The sequence below is a fragment of the Lates calcarifer genome, linkage group LG19 (assembly GCF_001640805.2).
Source record: "Lates calcarifer isolate ASB-BC8 linkage group LG19, TLL_Latcal_v3, whole genome shotgun sequence".
Taxonomy (NCBI): Eukaryota; Metazoa; Chordata; class Actinopteri; family Centropomidae; genus Lates; species Lates calcarifer.
The window spans coordinates 21542919-21568183 of NC_066851.1; the positions used below are offsets into that span (position 1 = coordinate 21542919).

Here is a 25265-nt window from a genome sequence, read left to right on the forward strand (position 1 = left end):
TTTACATCACTACTACTTTTTATTTGGCAAACAGCTTGAGATAGTCTCTCTTTTTCAGTGTACAGTATATATATACTATAGTAAACCAGCACATTCTGTTTGATAACCATTTTTTTCTCATTTTTACATATTACAGCTTACAAATATAGCTGATCTTTTTGACAAAATTACAGATTCTGTTTGACACCTAAATTAGTATGCTATATAAAAATCCACACATCTTACATTCATGATTAGAAAAAGTAGGCTATATGAAATCAGGAAAAGAAAAAACAAGAAACAAAACACCACAGTACGCAATTTCAAACAAATCCAATTGGGAAGAGGGGAGTCAAGGTTTCACAAACAGAGTAGTATGTCTCTCACTCTGAATCCAATGTTAAGTCCTCTGAGAGAAGTTTGCTGCTATTCCAAAATCATCAGTACAGAGAAGATATCAAGGAACAACAACAATACTGTCACATACGAAGAATGGTTAAATCTCTGTACTTGGTCCAAAGTTAGAAACTAATACCTTGCCATGGATTATAATGGATAGTTGATAAAAACTAAACTTTGCATTGCAAACTGTACATATTACTTCATAACTCACAATCTCTCTCTGCTCTCACCAGTGCTGTCTTAAGGCTTAGTCCACGGATTATGCAAATGCTTCCGAGCTTTCCTTTCATGCCTCGCTATCTCGGCATGAGACATCTGCTTAAATTGGACATCTTTCTCACATCTGTAAGACAAAGTTGAACAGAACTGCATGAGGGAGCTGCCATTTGGATATTGGGAAAGCAACTAAACCGTAATAAAATCCGGCACTGTGAATGCCTGGTTGACAGGCAAACTTTTTTTTTTCTTCCTTGTGTGCAATAATTGAATCAGCACAGAGCAGTTTTTGTACCATGAGGATGGACTGAAAAGTTGCTGTCTTAAAAATACAGCTGGCCTGTCGTTGCTTCACTGATGGGTCAGCCTTCGCTGGGAAACCCAAATCTCTCCAGTGAAGTTCTGTTTTATACACAGTATTGCTGAATATTGAGCATTGCATTCAGTTTATTGAGAAGTTACTGTTTGACTTGCTTTTTTTTTCTTGTGTAGGATACATGTCCATTGGCATCACATTGTATCAAAAACCCAGATGAGACATGCTTTAAGCAAACCAGTGCTTAGAGTTTTTCTTTTTTTTTCTTTTTGTACTGTAGATAACAAGATAACCTCTCCAGACGTCTGGATTATTACATGACAACGTTTGCAAGCATTGATCTAATCATAACATCTAAATAGGAAAACAAGACCGGATTATTCTAAAACTCATCTCTGAACACTTGTTCACAAAAAGAAAAGGAAAAAAGGGATGCATTTTGTTGGATCCAAAGCCCACAAATGTTTTTTTTTTTATTATTTATTTTATTTTTTAACCTTACCTGACTCCTTTTTACTAGCAATGCCCCAGAACTGTGTTGGACTCTGACATGGAGCTGGAAGGGACTTTGATATGTAAACACTGCGGCAGATGTAAGACATGACACTCAAAGTACAACTAACTGTGGAATGTAAAGGAGCCAACAGAGAGTTACAGATTACTTTTGGGGTTAACACACAAAATTATTTTAAAAGATAAACTGTCATTATGATAAATAAATATTCTATTTCAATTTAACCTAAAATATTTTTTGTATATTGCCATAATATATTCTAATATATTCAGAATTTGATAAAGATTTCATTTCACTATATGTTTTGGTTTGTGCTGTCGTTCTAAATAATTACATTTAATATATACCTGTGGAATGTATTTTCTATTCAGTGGAGCACTTAAATTCCACCTTAAAAATGAGGCTTTCTAAAGAGCTGGGAGGAAGCTTGATGAAAGACAGATTAGTAATGTGCCCATGACACACACACACGTGCACACACATACACAGCTTTTTCCTCTCCTTAATGAACACTGACATTTGTTGGAATGACTTAGAAACTAAATACAGTATGTCCGGGCACAAGTGTCCTTTATAGAAAAAGGGTGAATCACAGCTAAAAGGTGCAGGAATGTAAAGGTTTTAACACTGCACGATGACAAAAATACAAAAGGTTAGGATTTTCTTTACAGTGGCCTGAATGCAGTGTTCTCACCAGGTAATTCACGAATGGAAAAGTAGTGAAGTACTTAACAACACAGTGTAAGTATGTAAAATTTACTCACATGACAGTGTAAAAACACAGTGTGAGGGCAAAGTGTCAAAAAAGATATTGGTCATACTTACATTGTGCCATTACACCTTTCTAAGTACTATACAATGTACACCGGCAGAGTTTTATTACTTACACGTTATTAGTAAGTACTTTAAACACTCACCCACAGGTTAAAACACAGATGCATACACTGCAGTGAGGATACTGTAAAGTGTTATCTTACAAACTAAAGGTGTGAGAGGAGAACATGGAGGTATATGGCACTGAACAATCTGACAGGGTCAAACGGAGGTGAAACAGGGAGTTCTGGACAGTCCTGTTTTTTTTTTTTTTTTCAGCAGAACTTTTCCCCAGAGAGATGCTGTCTGTCCACGATTGGAAAAAAATATTTCCCACAGGCTCTCATCTCTCTCCCTTACATAACATTTCCAGTGCTTCACCTGTAAGAATGTTCTTATCAGATACAAAAATCAAAACAGTCGGTATTTTTCCTTTTTGCTTCCATACAGTTTTGCATTGAAAAATATGTTGTTTTTTTAAATCCTCATTTCTTTTTTTCTTTTTTTAAAATTCCAGACGTCTTTCTGTGGTTCCAGAGCTTGTCTCCATCTGTAGCTACATGTGTTGGGCATCCATTATGTCCAAGTATTTAGCCTCAATGATATGAGGAAGCACGTTGTTCCTAAACACAGAGCAGACAGAATTTGTGTCAACTGGAAGTTGTTAGACCAGACATGAGAAAGAAAACATCAAAATGTCAGATCCTATCAAACAAGATTTATCACTTCCTTCAATAGTACCACTGAACAAGAGAGAAAATCAACAGCACAGTGATGGCTGATGTACAAGAATGTGAGCACGCAGAGAGGTCTACAGATCTGGATGGGAAAATGCTGCATACACTTTCATTAGGTACATCTCAAAGCCCTGCAATACATTCTACCTTAATGAAGGTTATAATGTTCAGTTTTTGTTGAAATGGTTTCAGAGTTGTGTTGATTTGGTGGAGAGCAGTGATTAAAACAACAGAAACACCTCTCAGTGACCAAATGAAAGTAATGGCTCATTAATGTTTATATTGGTGTTAGTTTTCTGCAGATACTCCAGCTTCCTCTCGTAGTTCAAAGACATGCAGGTTAACTGGTGACGCTAAACTGTCTGTGAATGTGGGTGTGAGTGGTTGTTTGTCTCTGTATGTCCCCCACCTCTCGCCCAATGTCAGCTGGGATTGGCTCCAGCCCCCTGGTGACCCTTAAGGATACATGTTATAGCTAATGGATGGATTAATGGATTAATATCTGTACTCATATGCTAATGAACTCTAAACAGTGTGTTTCAGTAAACTTGGGTACGGCATTCTGAAAACCAAACTTTAATAAAACTGATCAACGTTTTCTCAATAAAAAAGTCATAAATGTGTTTCAGAGACCTGTGAAAGAAAATCCTTCTGCTTAAACTCTGAAAAATAAAGTTTACTTGTTTTCTTTTTCAACTGCAAACCTACATTATTTATAAGACTTTCCACTAGTTTGATGCACGAACGAAAGTCAAGGAGAGTGTGCTGAATTATTCTGTGAATTTACAAATATCATATATAATGCACTACACCCATCTGCTGTTCGTACTGCAGCCACTGTTTTCACACATTATGCCTAGTGACAGAGAGCAGACGAACTGCAGCACAACAGTTATACCTAACTGAACTGCCAGATGTTTCCAGCTGAAAAACATTTAACCTTATTACAGACTTTAAAAATGTAATTAAGAAAACTGGATTACTGCTCTGACTTTAGTCTCTCAAAAGATGGTATTAGAGAGATCAGTCGTTTTGAAACAACAGAAACATGTCCACATGGCTGAAACATGTTTTCATCCACAGGCAGATTCAGGTCAGACACCATACTCGCTACTTGTGTGCTACTGAATGTCATCTCGGTTTAAAGCACTTGAGAAAAATCATTTACTGGGACAAAATGGCCGCGGCAGTACCTGATTGGGATTAGCAGGATCATGAGCAGAGGGAAGATCATCTTCATGTACGGTATCGGGTACATGCCAAACGTGCACAGCACCAGCAGCTGCATCATCTGCAGGAAGGTGAAGTAGTGGATCTTCCTCTGGGGCACTTTGCGGATGTAGTGGGTGGGCGGGTAAGACGTCTGCAGGAGGTGAGAGGATCAGGACAGATTAAAATACAATCTCCCCTGAGGTTCTTTTCCTCTCTGTCCTCAGGTCTCCCGCAGTCTTAGAGAAATGACTAAGGGAAGTGGACGGCCCACACACCCCTAAGAAGTGCACTCTGGGTTTTAGATCATAAATAACATTTAGCTTTCAGTGGATGTTTTCTTAAAGGTACAATAAGTGTATTTACAGCATGAGGGGTCTCTTGTGTGAATGTGTGAGGTGGGGCGCAGGGCAGAGGTCGCTGGTTTTATTTTAAACCAGCACTCAGTGAGATTATTATATAAAAATGTGTCTGTAAAAAAGTGTGGCTGTAGCAGACAAACAAACTCATCTCCCCCAGCTGATCTGCTGTCAGCTATGATCATTTTAAACAGCAGGTTATCTTTCAGTCTCCTCTGCCAACAGCTGTTTCACAATCTTGGAAACTACCTACAATTGTTTTGGGAACATGACTTATCAGGAAAACACAAAAACAAGACTCAACAAATCTTGACTCTCGACAGTTGAGGGCTGGAAATCAAACACAACAAACTTCATGCGCCGCAGCAACCGAAACGTAACAACGCTTGTCAAAGCAGAGGCTGTACATGTGGAAATCGGTGATATTTGGTGATTAATCACAACTAACTCTTTAGTAACTAAAAGTACGAAATAAAACGACTCCCATTTGGATATTTGTCAAAGACCTCATTTGACTGTTACCTTCATGTTGTTACCTCTCACCACCATTTGGAGGCACTAGTGTGTGAAGTTACCAAGTACAGTTAAGAGGAAAATGGCAAGTCTTGCTTTACTGAGAGAGTAGGAAGGTTAAATCGGACACGCAGCAGAAGAGAAACAAAGGAGGGAAAGCAGTTCTGATAGTTCCCATTTCTGGGACGAGCAGTTAACAAATATTTGATATGTTTTAATCTGACTGACCATGTTAAGGGCTTCAGCAGATAATGAATAGAGATGGGTGTCAGGAAGCATCTTTATGTGGCTGATACCCCACACTAGAATAATGATGTTAATTTACTGGCTGATCTGCTTTAATTCACCAAGCCCCACCCACCTGGTATTCAGAGTAGATTAAAACAAACACAAAAAAATATATTTGCAAATATTATTTGACTTGGGTCTGGTCCTCCAGCACCGGGCACCCAGTCAAGCGTTTGATCTGCAGAGCCCTGCAATCGACATATGGTCACACACACATTTACACACTCATCCTCACACACACACATACAGAGTTTCTCACCTGCTCCTTGAGGAGGAGAGCCATGCGGTCGCACATCTGGTTTCCGTCGATGGAGGTGAGGGCGATGTAGAGGAAGAGGCCGTACAGGACGGGTTTGGGGATCCACTGCAGAGGGACGGGCAGCAGCAGCACCGACACGCCGATGAAGATGTTGGCAGCCAGAGACGTCAGCCGGGTCTCCTTCACCTGGACGATACTGTGGAGACACACATAGTGTGCAAAAACACCCATGCGCACACACAATAACACACACAAAATGAATGGTTACTGGAGAGCACACAATTGTTTCATACAATGCAACAGACAACATTTTTGTGGGATTTTCTTATCAGTGTTCCAGCACATTTTCCATTTGTAAAACTGAATTTTCCAGATAAAATGTACACAGACTGTCATAAAGGTTATATCCTGATTTCTGCAGGAAAAGTAGAGCTTTTTCTTCTTCTTTAAACATATTAATTAAATAAACTTATTCCTTATGTTATTTGTATTTCATGTTTCTAAACATTTTCTATGATTAATTACCAGTATTATAATTTCACATGTTCACAGCACTGTGTGTGTGTGTGTGTGTGTGTGTGTGTGGCTGTGTGGGCTTAAAATCACCACCTCCCTCTGTCTTATCCAGCTCAGGTGTAGTGTTGTGGTGGACTGTGTCACCTAAGCTGATCAATCAGTAGTTTTTGATGATAAATGAGAGAGTTAGATTTGTCTTTGTTTAAATACTGTACAAAGTGTTACTGACACATGCATCTACCCATACTGTCCAGAGAAAAGTGAAGCTAGAGAAAGCAAAAACATTCATTAAATAAGTGGTTCCCAAGCTAGGGGTAAAGACCCACAAAGCAGTCACAAAATAAATCTGAAGGGTCGCAGGATGCTTAGTGGGAAAAAATATTTGGATGTTTCTAACTATTCTTCCTCTAACTTTTCTTTTTCTTGAATAGTTTTATCTCCTCAGGCCTTTAAAATATTTAAATTAAAAAATCTTGGAATAGGGAAAAACAACATGAGCAAACTGTGCTTTTGAGGTTGTGGCTCATAAATTTTGGAGTTCTCTCCCTTTGCACTTCACGTCTGTGGACACCTTAAAAAGGCCTCTCAAGACCCAGATATTTAGACTTGCATGTAGCTTTTATTTATTTCTATTTATGCTGTGTTGACTCTTAAGACTATAGAAGTCTGTTGCTTTGTTTTTTTAATGTGAAATACTTTGCCATGTTATGTTTGAAACAATGTAGAAATGAATTTATTTCATTTAGGGCTGACACATAAAAAAATCACTGCTTTAAATAACTACTTTGGCAAATTTATCACACACACACACACTCAGATTTGGAAATTTGGAATATTAATTTCCAGATAATATACATACTTTCAAAATCCCTGAATTTCATATTTTTCTACAACCACTGTCTCTAATTAGATCTCCTGTTCTCATAGAAGATTTTCTCCTATGCCCCATTTATCACACTTGACTACTTAAGGAATCTTGAATATGTGCTAACTGTAATTTTGCACATATCTGTGCAGCCAGCATGATGAACTCAATCCTCTAATCTCTTAAAAACTCCCTCACCTCTTCCACCCACAGAGAAAATGGTTAGTTACATAGTAATCATGCAATCAGAGAGGAGCAGGATACAGTAGCCTGCGACACAAAATTGCAGTCACCACACGCTCTGAAGACGACCTTTAATTGAGCGTCTGATTAGCGCCAGCGGTGAGAGGGCGGGTAACTCACGTCTCGTAGAGGTGCCCCCCCTCAACGCGCTGCTCCACGAAAGCCAGCTGGCGCACATGGAGGGTGGAGTGGGGGAAGGCGGCGTGCATCCAGGGCAACCCCAGCACCGACATCAGTATGTTAATGAGCCCGGAGAGCATCAGGTCCCAGTGATACGCCGTGCCCTTCAGCAACCTGAGGAGCAACGCAACTGTTACACGCAGTCAACAGCATCATACTGCAACACAACAACAGGCTAAAACCACACAAAGAAGAGAGATGAAAAACATACGCACGTGTACACAAGTTCATTTACACAGACAGAGATGCACAAAGAAGAAATTTGCATACAGTAATATTTAGAGGAGAGCAGGCGTGACAGTTGTCAACCCACACACTCATACACAGATACAAAGGGCATCATTCTCCTAAGGTTAGCAGTGCCCTTCAACACAACCTGAATAAACTCGCTCATATGTTTCAACATTCAACACAAGAAAACCCACGGACATGTGGTGCATTCTCTCATGTTTTCATACGAAGGAAAAGCATAAATCAATATGTCACTGATGATGACATCATAAGCTGAACGTGACATTACTGTAACATCACATAAAAAGAAGACTGCGACCTTTATGATACCACACAACATTTTTCTGCTCATGTTAGTTAAGGATCACTGCTGTGCATTTCTCCGGCCTCTCCAGCCGGCTCTGGAGGAGGCCAGTGTGTGTGTGTGTGTGTGTGTGTGTGTGTGTGTGTGTGTGTGTGTGTGCGTGCATTTTTAGTGTTTTTGGGAGGAGGTTCACCTTAAAACTGTGTGTGTGTCGGCAGGTGAGTGTCTACAGCAATAACACATTGATCACTATCCATGCATCCTGCTCACACGTCCTTGAAAATGACATTGAAACCACTGACTCAAACTTATCATTGTGTGCACAATGTAATGACTACAGAATAATGACACCATTGTGGTTAAGACTGGTTCCCTATAGGCTTTGCTTTCTGCTTTCACAATACAATTCTGGAAAAACCAGAGTAACTGTGGAAACTGTAGAGTCCCACTGTCAGAGGAGATTAAGGAGGAGAAGAGGGAGAATGACAGAAACTGTAGTAAAACAAGAGTGAACCTATGATGGACAGAGCCATGATCAGACTGGGACAGAAATTCAGACCACAAGTATTTTTTAGGCTAAGTTTGCTTAGTCTATATTTATTTGCATAATGATGACAGATAATTTTAGATAAATAAAGAATGAAATAGAACCTAAAAAAGAAGGAGAACGTGATGAGAGAAAGGAAAGGAATAATATCTCATTTTGAGTCTAAAAAAGAAAAAGAAACACAGGATGTCAAGCAAATACAGGAATGCACTAAATAAAAGAGTCAAAAGAGGGAAGTAGGAACAGAAATAGCCACAAGATTTTCCAGCTCCTGTCCTATTGTTAGTTACATGAGTGAAGAGAAACTGTGTTTATCAACCTTTATATTGGGATTACACCACGTACAGCTGATAGGAGTCTTCACATTTTATTTTATTTAGATTTTTTTTGTGTAGAGTAAGTGAGATCACAATAAAACAATATGAAAATGGTGTCGCACAGATCAGTGCCATTAGAGAGCAGAGTTTTTTAGGCTATAGCAGCTGTTGTTTTGCCTACAGGTGAATTCCTCCTTGTTTGGAACAGACATTTAGATCCAATTCATTTCTCCCCAACAAATGTACAAGATAAGGGCTGAAATTCCATCATTATAGATTTTTACTGTGGGGCTGGTTGATGGTACATCTATGGGGAATGGATAAGCTCTAAATTGGTCTTTCCAGTGCAAATTTAGAAGGACAGGGGAAAAGCTCAATGTTGTGTTTTGGCTCTGAGGCTTCTTCAGAGCTCTCTGACTGTGAGGATTTGACTCAGATGTCAAGTTTCTGGCTCAGTTCATCTGCTCTCCCTAACAGACCGGCAAATATCTGGTTACAGCAGATCCTAAAGGAGGGTCAGTGGATCCCTAAAGGTCCTTGGTGGCTTTTTGAGGGGTGATGGAAAAAACCAGGTTCTAGAACCAACCCAACACCTCAGGTTTCACCCTCACTGTCATTATTCAACCTTCTATAAAGACAGTTTTGTGAGTGTGTATAAAGGACTTTACTTAGAACTGAGATGAAACAGATGATGAAACAGGTGCTTTAGATGAGTGTAACTCAGCTGTACCTGTTCTCCGGTGCGTTGGTCAGCGAGACAACGATGTTCTGGTCGATAAAGATGAGGAGGGCCAGGAGGAAGCCAAGGCCCATGGCGCTGACAACGTTCATGGCCGACAGCCGCTCAAATGGAGCCACGTTGAAGATGGGCCGGTCATGAACTTTAAAGACTGGAACTGTTCAAAAAGGAAAAAACAACAATCACGAGTTTAATTTAGATTTTTGAGATTTTGAAAAAGTTACCACCAAACTCTTACATAACTCTTGCATAACTTTGTTAGATAACTTTATAAAACTTTATCTGATATGAGTTAATTGAGTTAAACAGCTGCTTGCAACAAGAGTCTTTTATATGTGGCTGTGCTCTCGAGGGTTTTGGGGAAACAAATCAACTGGACAAATTGTATAAAGAATAAGCTGTCTACAATTCATTACCACTACTTCCAAAGCTCATCAGATTTTATCATCACGAACATAACTGTCTCTCAAACTGTTGTGATGACTCATGGTTTCACACCAGCAATCATTTTGTAAAAGATTTTTTTTTCAAATGCGCGATCTCTCATTTAGGACTGTATCCCCTCCAATGCAGCTGAATTAAGTGCAGTTGGTTAAATTTAGGAAGAAGTGACAATACAATAATGGGTCTATTATCTTATGACTTATTGTCTCAGAAGGTAAAGGAACAGAAAATTGGCACTTAAATTTAACTTCACTTGAGAGTTTGGCGCTGGTCCCTGTGTTTCTGTGTCGACCCCTGGAGAACAGCTGCTGCCTTGGCAACAATGAATGGAGACTCAAAATGATGCTAAACAATAGAGGAGAAAAACTGAAATTCTCCGATGTGTTTTGGCCTGTGCCTTGATTAAGGAACATAAAAAGACAATAAAGGTACCAAATAAACAAGGGCTCATAGTTAGACAGCCTGTCTTGGAAGTAAACAGGCCATAAGTTTGAACCCTTCAGCGGGTTTGGATCAGACTCCAGATCCTTAAAATATAAACATCTCCAGAACAGCCACTTCCAGAGTTTTTACCCTCATTTTTTATATCAATGTAATGTGATGAAACTGCTTCCTTCAATCAAACTCTGTGCTTAAACTCAAAGTACACATTTTCTAAAGTGAAGAACCACAGTGACTGTCAGTGTTACCAAAGATAATCAAACATAATCACAGGCATATGTCTTACAACAAACTCACGTTATGAAAAACAAAACGCAGATGTCAGAAATCAACTCCCTTCCTCTCGGTCACTTTTGCCCTAGTTAACAGTCACAGCATCACTTCATCATTAATTAAAAACCTGTGAGAAAACATATATGCCTGTGCATGTTGTATAGCATCGCAGCATGGGAGGAGTTATTTTGGGCTTCAGTGTTCTGGAAATTAAAGTTCTGCTCATTTCCTTAATAGACAATGTTGTGAAGAAAGAAAGGAAAAGAAACTCTCCTGCATTAATCTCTAACTCTAAATATGAGCAACAATTAAAAATATCCGCTTCTTTGATTAACACTCAAAGCTACAAGCCTGTGTCCATAAAAACTGAGAGAGAAGTCAACTACAGCTCCCACTGTGCATTTCAATAAAAACATCCAGTCATCGAGCTTTGTGCATAGGTAACAGTGAACTGAAATTAGTAAATAAGTTTATGCTTTTCAGAAGCTAATAATACAATCAGCAGTATAAATCAATTACTATAACGGCTAACATTTTAATGAGATTACCTGTACATTATGACACAATATCTACAGCCAAATGTGTATGATGCTACACTAAAAATTTCAAAATAAAAGTAGTAACGAAAAAATTTTAATGACTCCTAAAAGTGCAATAAACAAAAAATTAAAATAAATAAATAATTGATTGTGGTCACATATGTTGCAGGCTGATGGACACACATGTTTAGACTGTATAATTTTATCTAGCATGAAAATCTGAAATGCACTCTCCAGTGCTAACTGTTCAGTGAAGCAACAAATGATACTAACGCTCAATGTCACTGAAAAGGTAGGAGCCGATGAAGGAGAACATGAGCACTGAGATCGGCAGGGCGCAGTCCGACAGCACCTCCCTCACTTTGGCATGCAGGAACGGACTGAAAGACAGAGAGAGACAGAGAGAGAGGGAGAAAAAGAGAAGGAGAGAGGGAGAGAGATGGAGGAGGAGGGAATGAACAGGGAGAGACAAATAATAGAGGAATACAATTACTGTGGACAAGACAAGGACAATGGCTGCAATCCTGACACTGTTTAAGTACCTTGGTCTGCCTTTTGCTTACACAATTGAATCCGGCTTTGAGGTTGATTTGATTACTGGGAGCAATCAGAAGTAGAATATTAATGCTTATTAAATCACTGACTGGAATAGAACCCTCGACAGAAAAGGGAGCTTTGTAAGAGCCCCGTCTAGAAAGTTCTTGCAAGCTCTGTCACTCCTGACAATCTTTAGAGTCAAGGCCCTACTCAGCAGTATTCATCCTGGCCGGCAGAGCTCCCATCCAAACACGATTTAAACTTCTCCAGTGATTTATCTTAAAGACTGCTGCAGCGCTGCAGTATGGCACATACCTCCTTTTGAACTGGTAGAGGGTGTAGCCCATCCATAATGTCCCGAGCATCAGCAGGAGGCAGAGGACAGGTCTCTCTCGAGTGCACTGGATGAAGGATTCAGGGAGAGCGTTCAGTGCTAACCCCGCTGCCACTTCACTCCTGTTTCCTCCCAACAGGTCTCCGCCCTGAGGGAAGTCCTCTATGCTTCTGTTGGCCAGCGTCGGGGCATGGTAGTATCTGTGAAAGACTGAATCACACACACAGAGTTCAGTAAAGCAGGGAAAAGGCTGTAAGATTAATGCAACCAACTAAGATGTGTGGCCCCACACGTTGCACCAACATTCATGACTCGTTGTCATGATGGTCGATAGGTCGGTTCTTCCACCACTTTGGTCCAAACTGATGTATCTCATGAACAACTGGATGACATGTCATGACATTCATTTCTTCATGTTGGCTTTCAGCATTATTTATAATAACTTGAGTGATCTTTTAATACTTGCAAAACTACATGCAAGTGTTTAGTGCTAAGTAGCAAATATTAGCATGATAAAATGCTAAACTACAGCTGTAAACATGGTTAACATTATACCAGTTAGCATGTTAGCATATGGCTTAAAGCAGGGAGTAGCTAGTTTAGTTTTGACATCAGAAAGCAGCTCACACTGATCACTGAGTAAACAGAAAACACACTGAATGATGGTTAGACTATGATTATGACCTTGTTGCTGGGTTAACCCTGAAATCCTGCAAGACATCCTGTACTGACTGAACAACAGATAAAACAACCAGCCTCAGAAACAGCTTGTGCTGTTTATGCTGCAGTCAAAACACAAAAACAGGAAAAAATTGTAAATGTAGGTAAAACGTTGGTTGAAGGGACATTAGCGACAAGGACTGTAAACTCAGCAGGGACAGAGAACTCCACAAAAATAAGATAAACCTGCTGAGATGTGGCTCTGCAGTAAAACCTGATCAACTGGAATCAACTCTAAAATACCCACTCAGAGCACACAGCCTTATTTTTCTTGATTTTGTCTCACATACATGATGCCAGTGTTCCCAATTATAAATTTAAAATAATCCTAATGAGAACAGTCAGCGACTGGATCAGAGGTCAAACGAGTAGAACACCACAGATTTGGTCTCTGGGCTGAACCAGATTGTATTGGACTCTGTTTATGGAAATCAGTCCTGACACCCATATCAGAGCTACAGTATAAACAACCCACAAATCACCAATAATTTGTGTCTCCTCCTTTAGTGAGCAGCACATTGGGATGTTAAACTCTGTGGAGCAATGCTCCAACTATTTCAAATAAGGAGGACAAACCTTGACTGTGAGAGTCCCAACTCAAGTAGAAATCATTTCTAGCATCACTTTCAATAAAGAGTTTGTGACACAACCTGCATGCAGCTCACTCCGCAGGCCTTTTCATCAAACCAAGGAGAAACATATGCATCGGACAAAGTTGTACAGGAGGCTGAATATACTCCTAAAATGTATTCATTCATGTTACTGGAAAATATTTTGGATGAAAAGTGTCAACAAAATGTCATAGGTTAATGTTATGGTAATGGCATATGAGCTCGGAGCGTATTTTACAAATGGTTTCTGAAAATTGAACTACTGCACTGGCAATCTCCAAAACAGGACAATATTGCATTCAAAATAAATTACATTCTGCTATCGTCATCTCATTTTTTGGAAATTAAATTGTGTAAAATATTTATGATGTACCACGATGAGGTGCGGTAAAGGCAGGGGGTGGTGTAATATGGCTGCAGGCTGAGTTCAAAATCTGGACTGATTAATTTAGTACATAGTATCTCTCTCAGCCTCTCAGTCTGCTGACCCACCAGAGTAACAGAGGATCTAATGTATTTCTACTATCTCTCCACCACTGAACTGACTGGTGGGCGGTGTATCTGACTCTTGGCCGGATGAATCAGGGCTCATGTATCAGGGCTTTGACCTACCATGGATTTGAATAAGACAGACTGCTCATACTAGTCTGGTTAACTCATCTGTCGTTTGGGTCGTGGTTGCCCTGTCTAAAATTATACCTGGCATCACAATGATATTCAAAAACATTCTTTAATAAGCACATTTTAAGAGATTCTTCTGCATGACTGCATTCATCTACAGAAGTACAGTAATACTGGGGAAAACTATTTGACAGTTTTTAATTAAATGGACTAAAAGATTAGGCTGAAGAGGTCTTATGACTATCAGTCAACAGAGGATTTTTCCGTCAAGAATAGCCATACTAATTAGTGAGCTGCTCACTTAAATTATAATCTCAAAAATTCAACTCTAACACAGTGGAAATTTAGCACTTTTTTGGGGATTTAAAGTTTTCTTGAGTCACTGAAATTAACTGCTTAAAATTCAGACATGGGCTGACACCTTTGCTAAACTAGAGGACTGGTGGTGGATCTGACAGCAGGTATGATGCTGCAGTTGTCACTGTTTCTGATTACTCAGAGCTGACTACAAGCTCTTGATTTGCACAGCCAAAATGTGCCAGCAATGTAGCGGGAAGAGGCTACAGCAAAGGCAACGTGACCCTGTGAAAACAGTGATGTAAACAAGCCTCAGGTTGAGCTGTAGGAACAAAGAAGACAGACATCTGCCATGTGTGTCAGGAACTTACTTTTCACTGTGCCTTTCACTGCGTCGACCACAAATGCAATGGAAATGAACAGAGCAATGACCTCCTCTGTCGACCTGGAAAACCACAGAAATATTACAGATTTGACAATCAAGGCTGTTGTAGTAAAGTACAGTCAATGTGAAGTGAAATAAGAAAAAAATGAAGTCATCTTAATGAAAAAAAGTCTTTCCATACTATTTTATTTACTCATAAATTACACTTTAAAATAAGGTTGAAAAGAAAATTAACCCCGGGCAAAAAATAAATGACTGAATCAAACCTGAGAAATATACAGTAAATAAAATTCAAAAGGAAAGCATGAGTTATTGTTCCTATTATAACTTCTATCTGTGTGTAGTGACCTTCAAACACTGCACCTATAAGACATAACTGGAACTGGGCTACAGACAGATAGACAGGGTTCACACACAGTGCAGCTCAGACATTCACAGTTTGAAAGGCAACTGAATACTAAACTGGAATTCAAATAAAAAAAGGAAGGTTACAGTTTCATGAAATGTACGTTAAACAGTTAGGACATAGAAATGGGGAAAAGTGCACCGATGCTGATGGGAGTGATGGTTTCGATTTAGAGCAACATTACAGATTCTTTTGTTTATGTATATATTATATAATGTATATAATTTGCTCCAGTGCTTTCAGAGACACGAGGACCTGTCTGCTGGTTGAGGTTTGCGGTCACCTCAGCAGCTCGCAGTCCAGCTACTGAGATGACCGGCCAGGGAACAACGTTCTTTGCTTGTCGAGCCTTGTGGTAATTTACCGCTGGCTCTCCGTTCTGAAATATGTCGCAATTCCTTTCAGAAGATAGAATTTGGTCTCTGACTTGAAATATAAGATTTGTTGCTATCAGTTTGTCTGAGGGTAAAGCTGATTATATAATAAATACATGTTTTATTTGACAGTTTAACAACAGTGCTCTGTCTGAAGACTTCAGGGTTCTGATATGTGCAGATATATCAGCACAGTTCAATAAACATATTTTAACAGAACAGAGGCAGTGCGATCTGCATTAAATTCTGCTTTATTTTTTTATATGTTACACACTGGATAATAAGTGTGTCTTTTACTACACTCACTGTCAATTTGATTTATTTCGCTCCAGAAAATCTGTTTAGAAATATCTGTAACATTACTGCTTATCCAAATCAAGCCCACCAGCATCCTGGAGCACTTCCAGTGTAGCAGTTCTTATTGCATGTGTTTTCATATTTGTATTTGGAGCACATTCCCCTTAAAGTTTGTGCTCTCTCTCTCTGTTCTTTGTCTTCAGGGGCCACCGTATATTAGCCCGTGTTACTGTTTCCTCGCTGAGTTTAGCTCAGAGAAAGAAGAGAGTATGAAAGAGTTCTTATATCTGTGGGTGTTGGCTAAAGGGACTTTTGAAAAGGGAACCATAAGGCTCTGAAACTCTGGTGGCTGTCACACAGAATGAACTCTGCTGTCGTTAAAAACTGTTTGTTGTATAAAACAGACAGACTTTTCTGTTGAGTGCTAGGGATACTGCAGCAGACACTGTCACGACCGCCCAATTTAAAACATTTTCCTGTTTGACAGAGAAGGAGGCACACCAAGACATAAAACAAAATGTAAGAATTGATTCATTAAATTGGATTGTACTGAAAAGAACAAGTGTGCACGTGAGTAAACACCTTTTGAAGAGCTTCATGAGCAGGCTGACATTGAAGATGCCTCCCAGGATGAGGAAGAGGCAGTTCCACAGGCCGATGCAGGCGTAGAAAGCGGGGAAGTCCAGGTTGTAGTCGTCACAAATTCCTCGGATCACTGTGAGGGTGCACAAACACACGCACAGACAGAAACATAAACACACGTCATGAAGCATCTGAGACATTATTAATCCTTATTACTAATGTTCTCCTACAACCTGAGGACTGTGTTTAACTCCTGCTGACTGACAGCTTCTTTGCTTCTTTTGCTAATGCAAATGAGGCAGCAGTAAACATGTCATCCTCCCAACACTGAACACTAACTCGTATGTCACCTTGGTTGTAATGTGAATAATGACACTGTGGTGCCGTCGCAGGGTTTATCTGTAAAAAGAATAAAGGTGGTGGAATCCTCATCAGTAGGATAGTAGGGTTAGAGTTAGTTAGAGTATGACGAACAAACCAACGAAGAACGAGCCAACAGAGGGAGATAGATCGATGTTGATTTACTCAATAAATAAAAAGAAACTAGGTTAATAAGGGATAGTTTTGATCACCTTTTGTATCCTGTAAATACAGATGCTTTAAAAAAGAATTAAAATAACAAAAAGACTATTTTTGTTGCAGCTATTAGTGAAAAACTGAGGAAGAACTTAAGATTTCTTAAACATACACACACAGAAAGAGAAAAACAAACACATTTCATTCAAACATAAAAAGGACAAAGGAATTGTAGTGTATTTGTTAAGCCATAACAATTGAGTTATAATCTCAAGCAAATTTGTGCGTAGATGAGTTACAACTTTACAAACAAGCCATTGTTCTGCTCCGACAGGCTGCTGGAAATGTACTATAATTATCCCCATGAGAATGTGCTTAGCACAATTCTAACCCATTTACTTCAAAGATCATCACACCACAAACCCAACAAACAGCATTGGTATTAAAACTACATCTTGGCATCGCCGTTGCTGTTTTTCCTCATCACTGCCCGATTCTGCAGCTTCCAGCCGTCAACATCATTTAAATTCCAACCAACAAAACATTGCTGTTGGGTAAAAACCATATAACAGTTTATATGCTGTTGTCTCACTGGACTGAATATAAAGTTTACATGTTCGTGTATGCAGTGAGTGAGTTTCCTGACCCGTAGGCCCCTGAAACCAGCCATTATGTAACACCAGTGAGGAGTGAAAAAAAGTTCTTTTCTTCATTCCTGAAAAACGTATGTTTTTGGAGATGAGTGCTTTTTGCTCCACTGCACTGGGAACACTTGTTGGGGGCATATGTGCCGACAAACAACTAAATTAGTCCAAAGGTGCTGTTTTCCGGTAAAAGAGAAAGCAGATGAGGACACAAGAGTTTCTAGCTGCTGTTCTACACGGCTGGGTGCCTCCTTCTCTTGATTTTTGACGTAATCTTCTTAGTACTCCACCCACCCGCAGCCTCCTTTTCAAATCAAACTGTGAAAAGATAAGTGTATTTTGGCGGAGCTGAGCTGACTGAAAGAGGGGAAGCCTACCGCTGATGAAGATGGCGAGGGGAGCTGTGGTTAGAGGGATGACTAAGGGAGAGCCAGCAAACAACGAGTAGATGACCCCACCGATGCTCTGGCCGATGATGGTCTTCCGAACATCTGTGCAGAGAGGACACACACAGAGAAAACGCAGGAGGAAATGCTGATTAATGTGCATGAATGTCTGCTGTGTTTTTCCTGAGTAAATTTCCAATTCATTTCCCAAAAAAAATGTTAATATGAGGCAAAGACTTTTATATTACACCCGTTTTAAAGATATATCAGTTACTGTTTTGAAATAAGACATAAAATTACTACTCCTAATGTCTAAGTAGTTTCTCACTACAGTGAACTCACAGAGAATTTATCACCTAACCCTGACACTCTATGGAGCTTTTGTTGCCTCTTTTAGCTTTTGGATTTAGTTATATGAAATATTTACTGCAGTCACTCAGGAAGAGCCTCCCAAGGTCAAAGTCAAAGTCAAAGCTGAAAACTAAAGGTGATTGTGCTTTTGCTGTTGTTGCTTAAGACAAGTGTCAAAGAGGCCAAATCAGTTCATATAATTAAAAAGCTTCTGTTTCTTTGTGGTTTATACACTTATGTGTTATCCTTGTTTCATTGTGCTCTCTGTCTCTTGCAGCAACTAGCTGATGAAAAAAGTGCCACATGTAAAGGGTAAAGAGTATAATAATAATAATAATAATAATAAGAGCTGAGGACTGTAACACAGGTCAGAGCTGTGTGATTGTCAGCTTGTTATAAAATTCTTCTGACCCCTACTGGCCAAAAATCAATAAATGCTGCTTTAAGGTAGAAAGAAAATGAGGAATAAAATTATGAAACTTCCACAATTAGTCTGTTCAGGTCTAATTTATTAAAAAATAACAAATAATAAATAATAAATTTACAGTCTCTGAGAAAGATGTTCACGTGTCTACATTCGAGTAAGTGCTCATACCAATCTCGCCACGTGTGCTCTCATCATTGAGGGATCCAAAAGCGATGGCAGGGAGGAGGATGGCAATGTAGAGGAAGATGGCTGTGGTCATGTACTTCAGCAGGGTTTTATTACTGCCAACTATACCTGCAGGGAGATAAACACAAACACATGAGTCATATTCACCTCATAATAGAGCAGAGGGGGCTCAACACTTTAATTTCAAAATGACAAAAACATTAGCGGAGTTCATCATTCAGTGCCTCTAAAATATGGAACATCCAGTAAGTTACAGTAAAACTATTCTACAGGAGCTTACACTGCCTGCTGCACTTTTTAAAATACAAGTAATCTGTTTCAGTTCTGTGCTATCCATCACTTTGTAAGAGCAGTTATGGCTTTTATCCAAATGATGGATAACTCATTTTGAAAATAAAACACTTTAATTGGGCTCTAATGTGATCACAATGATTTTGGTCCTGTGACCTTCATCAGATGATCATTATCTGATGACACTCACAAGACAGAAATATCTTGATTTTGTTACAGCCCAATGAAATGTGTTTGGATACATTACGAAATGAGAGAGGACTGAATGAGAGCAGCAGCTGGAACGCTCTTCTCCTCAACTGTACTTTACTCTGCTTGACTTTAGTCTTTTTTCTTATTTACAATGAAGGTCAACTGAGTCAGCTGTCCTGCTTTGAATCACCTTTGACAATAAAGCCAACTAAAAACCATCCACAAGAACTTATTTTCTCACATGTATTTGACTGGGGACAGAAACCCTTCTGCACTTTAGAATATAATCTAATGAGCCAAGAAAACAAAATAAAAAAACAATCACCCTGCTGAGATTACAGTGGTACTGTATAGGGCAATGCCCTTGCCTGTTATCTTGGGAAATTACAATAATATTGGAAATATGGGAACATATGGGAGCAGTAAGACATCTGAGACAGTCATTTTAGCAGGAGAAGACCCTAGATGTGACACAGATGCAGCACAGATGTATCTGAGGCAAAGGGTGACAGACAAATGAGGAGCTGCCAGAGGCACCCTGGCGTGGCATAATAAGGAGGATGATTCACTTTCACTACAAGTCCAAGTCCAGCCTACCATCTGTGAAGTCAGAGGGGTAGAAAGGCAGTCTGCGGCACAAGTCCTCATAAATCCCCCTGCCGGCTTTGAAGAAATCTTTACACTGTGGACAGAGGAAAAAAGGTTAGACTTTGAACAAGGACACAGAGTCTCCCTGATATGACAACGGAAAACATCAATTTCAGTCCAAGCTCTGTCATCAATAGGCAATAAAAATGACAGCAGCAGCAGCCTACAGATGCAGGCACGCTAGTGTGCGCCATCTACAGGCAAAGAAAGTAACAGCCACTGCAGTTTTGACACATTTGCCTCCTGCAGCCAGTACTGAGTGTCATGGTGTGTCCTGGATTGGATGCAGAACCAAAACTAAAATGAGCAACGTAGGTTGACAGAAATCTGTCTTTAGTGCTGAATATTTCAATAATAAATCATATGATACAATGTGAAATGAATAAGGAGGTTTCCTAGCTTAATTGTACTATATTTCTTCTCTTTACAACAAAGTTCCATTGTTTCCTTTCCTTGCCTGCAGGTGGCATAGGTTGGTGTTTGTAAGAGTAGCCTGACAGTGACTGAACAACAATCAATCAATCAATCAATCAATCAATCCAGCCATCAGACATGAATTTGTGTTTTTTTGTGGGTGAATTACAAACCAGTTCCATTACGTACTTCTCATTAAACCTATAGACACTTTAATTATTTCTTTACTTATGAATAATGTTTTTTGTAAAGCTTGTCTTATCCATGGTGACCTCCAAAAAACGCAACAACACGAAAAGCCTGAGGCTGTACCCAACTCTGAATGTTCTTTTATTCTGCACTCTGCTGTGGACAATGACACATTTAGATTAAAAATTGCCCATTTGATGATTCAGCTAAGACGCTGGTGATTCCACACGGTGCTCTCTCTCAAAGATGATTTGAATCATCAAATTTAACGAGGCAGCCCTAGAAAATCTTTAACTGCGTAATACAAAACAAAGTAAGCAGAGCAGCATGGCTGGATTTAGATGTACATTTATTAAAGATCCCTGTGTCCCGAGAATGATCAAGAATGACAGAGAGATGACAGCAACAGCGAGGGATAGAAGATTTAGTGTATTTTTAGAGAAGTCAGGAGGAGGACGGTTGGGAAAGGGCCACGTGATTCAAAAGGAGACATGAAGTGCTTCTTAAAAAGATGAGCTTTCAGGTTACAGGAGATAGGAGTAAATGTGCAGTCCTGACTGAGCTTATTAAGTAAATTATCCAATTACCCAGTGTTCCATTTTCTTGTTGAACACAGCATTATACAATTAAATGGAACGGGTGACGAGGAGGGGCGTATGAGTAGGTATAGCCCTTGGGAAAATTGTTCCTGCCTCATTTGTCATCTTAAAAAGTTTTGACAGTTTTTGGCAGAACAAAGCCATTTCTCTCAACATAAACAACATGAAAACAAACAACAGCATCAGCATTTCTTTTTTCCTCTCTGAGCAGTGTGGCTAGTTTTATGAAGCCACACATGCTTGTTCAACAAGGACTGTTCATCCATTAAATCCCTATACATCATGGAATCATTTATTATTACAAGGGAGCCTGTGTGTGTATTCTCTGTGTGTGTGTGGGTGGGGGGGGGCTGATCACCAACTTTTGGCTCAGGTTCGATAAACAAAAGTCTCAGAGAGGAATTACTGTCCACCTGTTTGCCATTCGTTCTGAGCAGTCGATAGAGTGAGGCAACAGGGAGGAAAAACATAAAAACACAACAACAATTTGGCCTCGTTTCTTAAAGTATAGGAAAGTGGAGTGCTTTTGCGGGTGGTCTGATGTCAATTTGGGATGTGGAAGGAGGTGGAGAGGGTGTGTGGTCTTTTTCTGTTCCCCTCTCTCTCATTTTATCATTTTCTGTTTCCTCTTGATTTCACCTGCTCTCTCCACCCCCCTCTTTCCCCCCCTTTCTCTCCATCTGTCTTTTTCTATATATCCCTCTTTCACTGAGTGGCACTGAGCCTTTCAAGCCCTGGGATAAACACCTAACAAAAAATAAAAATAAAAAAACAAAAACACAAGGGGAAATGTCTGGGAGCCCTGGCCTGTCAACGGCAACATTAGGAGGAGATGTTGGTCCGTGGCATTGAGCAGAGCCCCTCTGGAGGTGTGTGTTAATGTATGTGTGTGAACGTGTGTGTGTGTGTACATGCACGTGTAGCTAAGGGGTGGGGAGTTCTGACAGGACTGTGAGAGATGTAAGGTCATTTACCCACTGAGGAGGCCTGGCAGGAGTTGATGCTGATTGATTAGGGAGAGAGAAAAGATGGAGGAGTCAATCCAGCCGAGCGAGGAGGAGAGGAGAGGGAGGAGGAGGAGGAGGAGGAGGAGGTGGGTGGTTAAGGGGGGAGAAAGAGATGAAGGAGAATTTAAAGAAAAGATTTGAAATGTGTAAATGTATGTGCATAGTTTCATTTCTCTACAGAGCTCTGTAAAGAGATAGGGTGATGAAGAGTAAGTGAAAGGTGAGGGAGGAAGATGAGGATGAGAAACATTCAGAAAACCTCAACTCTAGCGTGAAGAAAAAAAAAATTGTGAGCGTTAACCAATCACAGGCCTCCTCTCAGGGTGCTGGAGATGACTCATAATGCTGTCATACGAATACATGCTGCTTCAAAATGTTTGGAAATGTGCCTAATCGCCCAGTAGTGAAATGTACACATGGGATATGCAGCTCACACACACACACACACACACGCCACTGCCCACCTTGAGGGGCTTGTGACTGCGGGGGTCGGTCTCCTCCTTCCCCAGAGCGGTGGGCTGCTGGTTGGTCGCTGTCAGCTGGTGCCTCTGGAACACCAGCGCCTCCTTAAACTCCTCCTGCGTCTTCGTCTCCAGCAGCTTCTGCCTGAAGGAGATGTCAGAGAAGAGGGTGGCAAACGTCCTGCCCAGCTCCATTGCTGTCTTGGTGCTTTTCTGTGGGAGAGCATTTGAGAAGAGGTTGTCAGTGGCTGACTTTATTTAACCTGTATTAAGTGATTTTTTTGGCTGCTTGGGGGGAAATAAGCTGTAAACACAACACTGACATATTATCCCCTTATGATAGCAAACATTTGCCTATTTATACCTCCATTAGACAGGGAGCAACATTAGTATTATCGTTACGCCTCATGCAGCTGTAAATGATGCTGAGAGCAGCAAGAGTGAATTAAAACAAAGTATATTGTGGGCCATAAAATCAAAACAATGAGCTGAAAGAGACTAAAAGCCTTAGCTAACATCAGGAGGAGAGGAGGTTTTTATTGTTTGTATTATTAATAGAAACAGCTGGATTGTAGCAGCTTTAATAATCAAAAATATCTGGTTCAATTTTTTTGAGTATATCTCCTCTACAAATGTTTTCAGATCTTTAGAAGAGAATAGAAAATTATGGCTGCTCAACCCACACAGTGCAAAAAGGACACAGTAAAAAAAAACACAGGACTAATAAAAACAAGACTGCAAGACTTAAAAAAACACAGTGAAAATGCAACACAGCACAATGTAATAAATATCAGTGCAGTATAAATATACGTGAAATATAATCTTTTATTGTTTTCTTCAGCTATGTATTGATATTTTCAGATTTATATTGTGATTATATTTAATTGTGAGGTTGGGTGACATCACAATATCACAATAGACAATAGGCATTTGTCTACTTCATCGTTAGATATGCTTATTTTGCTGGATTACCTGAAAGCAGACATAAACAGAATAAATTGCTGTTTTGATATGTTGTTGCATAACAATGCAATCTAAGGTGCATTTGATAACATCTCTCTGAGGCATAAAATCCTTCACAAAATAGACCAAAACCTAATGCTTAGCTACCTAAAGTACATCTAAACATTATTTCGTCAAAGGTAGGTTGGATAGGTAAGGTAAGCAGGTTTGGAGCTGGGTATCTTGGGGGCCAGGAGCTTTTGTCAATAAAGCCACATCTGTCACAAATAATGCTGTCCCAAGTCACAAAGTGCAACAGAGTGATGGTAATATTGTGCTGGCAGGCTGTGAGTCAGTGTGGTGCCAGGGAAGCCTTGTTAGCCAGGTGGTGATGATACCAACATAGCCAGGCTCAGTGCGTACAGTAGCAGCTGCAGCAAACAGAATAACTAAAGCCTTTAAGCTTTTTCACGGTGGTAACTGAATTTCAACCAGGACTGAAAGAGCTGAGAGAATGGATCCTGATTAATCTGGGGGCTCAGGTTCTGTGTGAAGGCACGGGATACCCCACTTTCAGTCAGACTATAGGTTTGATTGGCAGCTTCAAAGGAATAAGCCATCAAAAATCTCCCTCTGTCTGCTATAAATGCTCACAATTATAATGATATCAAACTGATGCTTAGCAGGTATAATGTTCATCGTGTTATCATCTTTTCAGTTAGTTGCTAATTAGCGCCAAACAAAAGCAAAAGGATTGATCTAAGTTTTGAAGGTCACTGGTTTGATTAACCAAGTCGACTGGGAAAACTGTAGATGTAGAAAGCGATTAACACTCTGCCACCAACATCAAACGCAGCGGGAAGCTTCTCAAACTAACAAAAGAGCTGGATGAGTTTCTCAGTACATGAATGTGTTGATAAGAGATTTCAGGTATGAGTTTGTTTAACTGAGTGAATGAAGAAAGCTCATGTCTGTTCAGCACATTCATTCTGGGTAAAGAAAAGGAGGAAAAAAAGCCAAAAATGCTGTAAAGCTCTCTAAATGGTGGGTGATGGAAATGGTCTGCCCTCACTCACGCTAGATTACATACATTTGCCAACCAAAGGAATTCCTATTATCATTATCATCATGCCCCTTCAAAGATTTTTTCTCGCAGAAGCAGTCACCATCAAGGATAATTGAGACATAACAGTGATTTATGTTTACTTGGGGCTTAGATTAATGTCTCTGAGAATGCCATTAGTGGTTGTGATTGCTGCCTGTAAGACTGGCAAGGAGGGCATTTGGAGGCACAAACACAAAGACGGGTTCATGGGAAAAAAAGAGATAGAAAACAAACAAACAGAAACACGATGCAGTTAGCAGAGACACTGCTGATTGCCTCCACCCCCCACCCCCCCAACACTGGTTCCATGGGTTGGTTGTGGGTTGGTGGACATGGTGTTCTTGTTGGGGGAAACCAGGCTAAACGTAGGGCCTGCGTGAAGAAGGGGAGGGAGGGCTGAGGCTTGGGTGGAGGTTTCCATCTGGAGTGGAGCAACAATCAGCGCAATTTGACAACAGGGGAGTGATGTGTGTCTGTGCATGCGTGTGTGTGTGTGTGT

At 40.0% G+C, this 25265-nt stretch overlaps 1 protein-coding gene across 1 annotated transcript in view; it reads right to left on the reverse strand.

Annotated features, from left to right (window-relative positions):
- slc4a11 (solute carrier family 4 member 11) overlaps positions 1-25265 on the reverse strand; it is a 76536-nt gene continuing 51271 nt past the window's right edge. Inside the window, 13 exon segments of the mRNA XM_018685511.2 lie at positions 1-2863; positions 4171-4340; positions 5606-5801; positions 7350-7523; positions 9539-9704; positions 11518-11624; positions 12097-12325; positions 14736-14809; positions 16409-16541; positions 17946-18059; positions 18901-19026; positions 19999-20083; positions 22723-22932. Coding sequence (XP_018541027.1) covers positions 2797-2863; positions 4171-4340; positions 5606-5801; positions 7350-7523; positions 9539-9704; positions 11518-11624; positions 12097-12325; positions 14736-14809; positions 16409-16541; positions 17946-18059; positions 18901-19026; positions 19999-20083; positions 22723-22932 — 1851 coding nt within the window. The 3' untranslated portion in view covers positions 1-2796.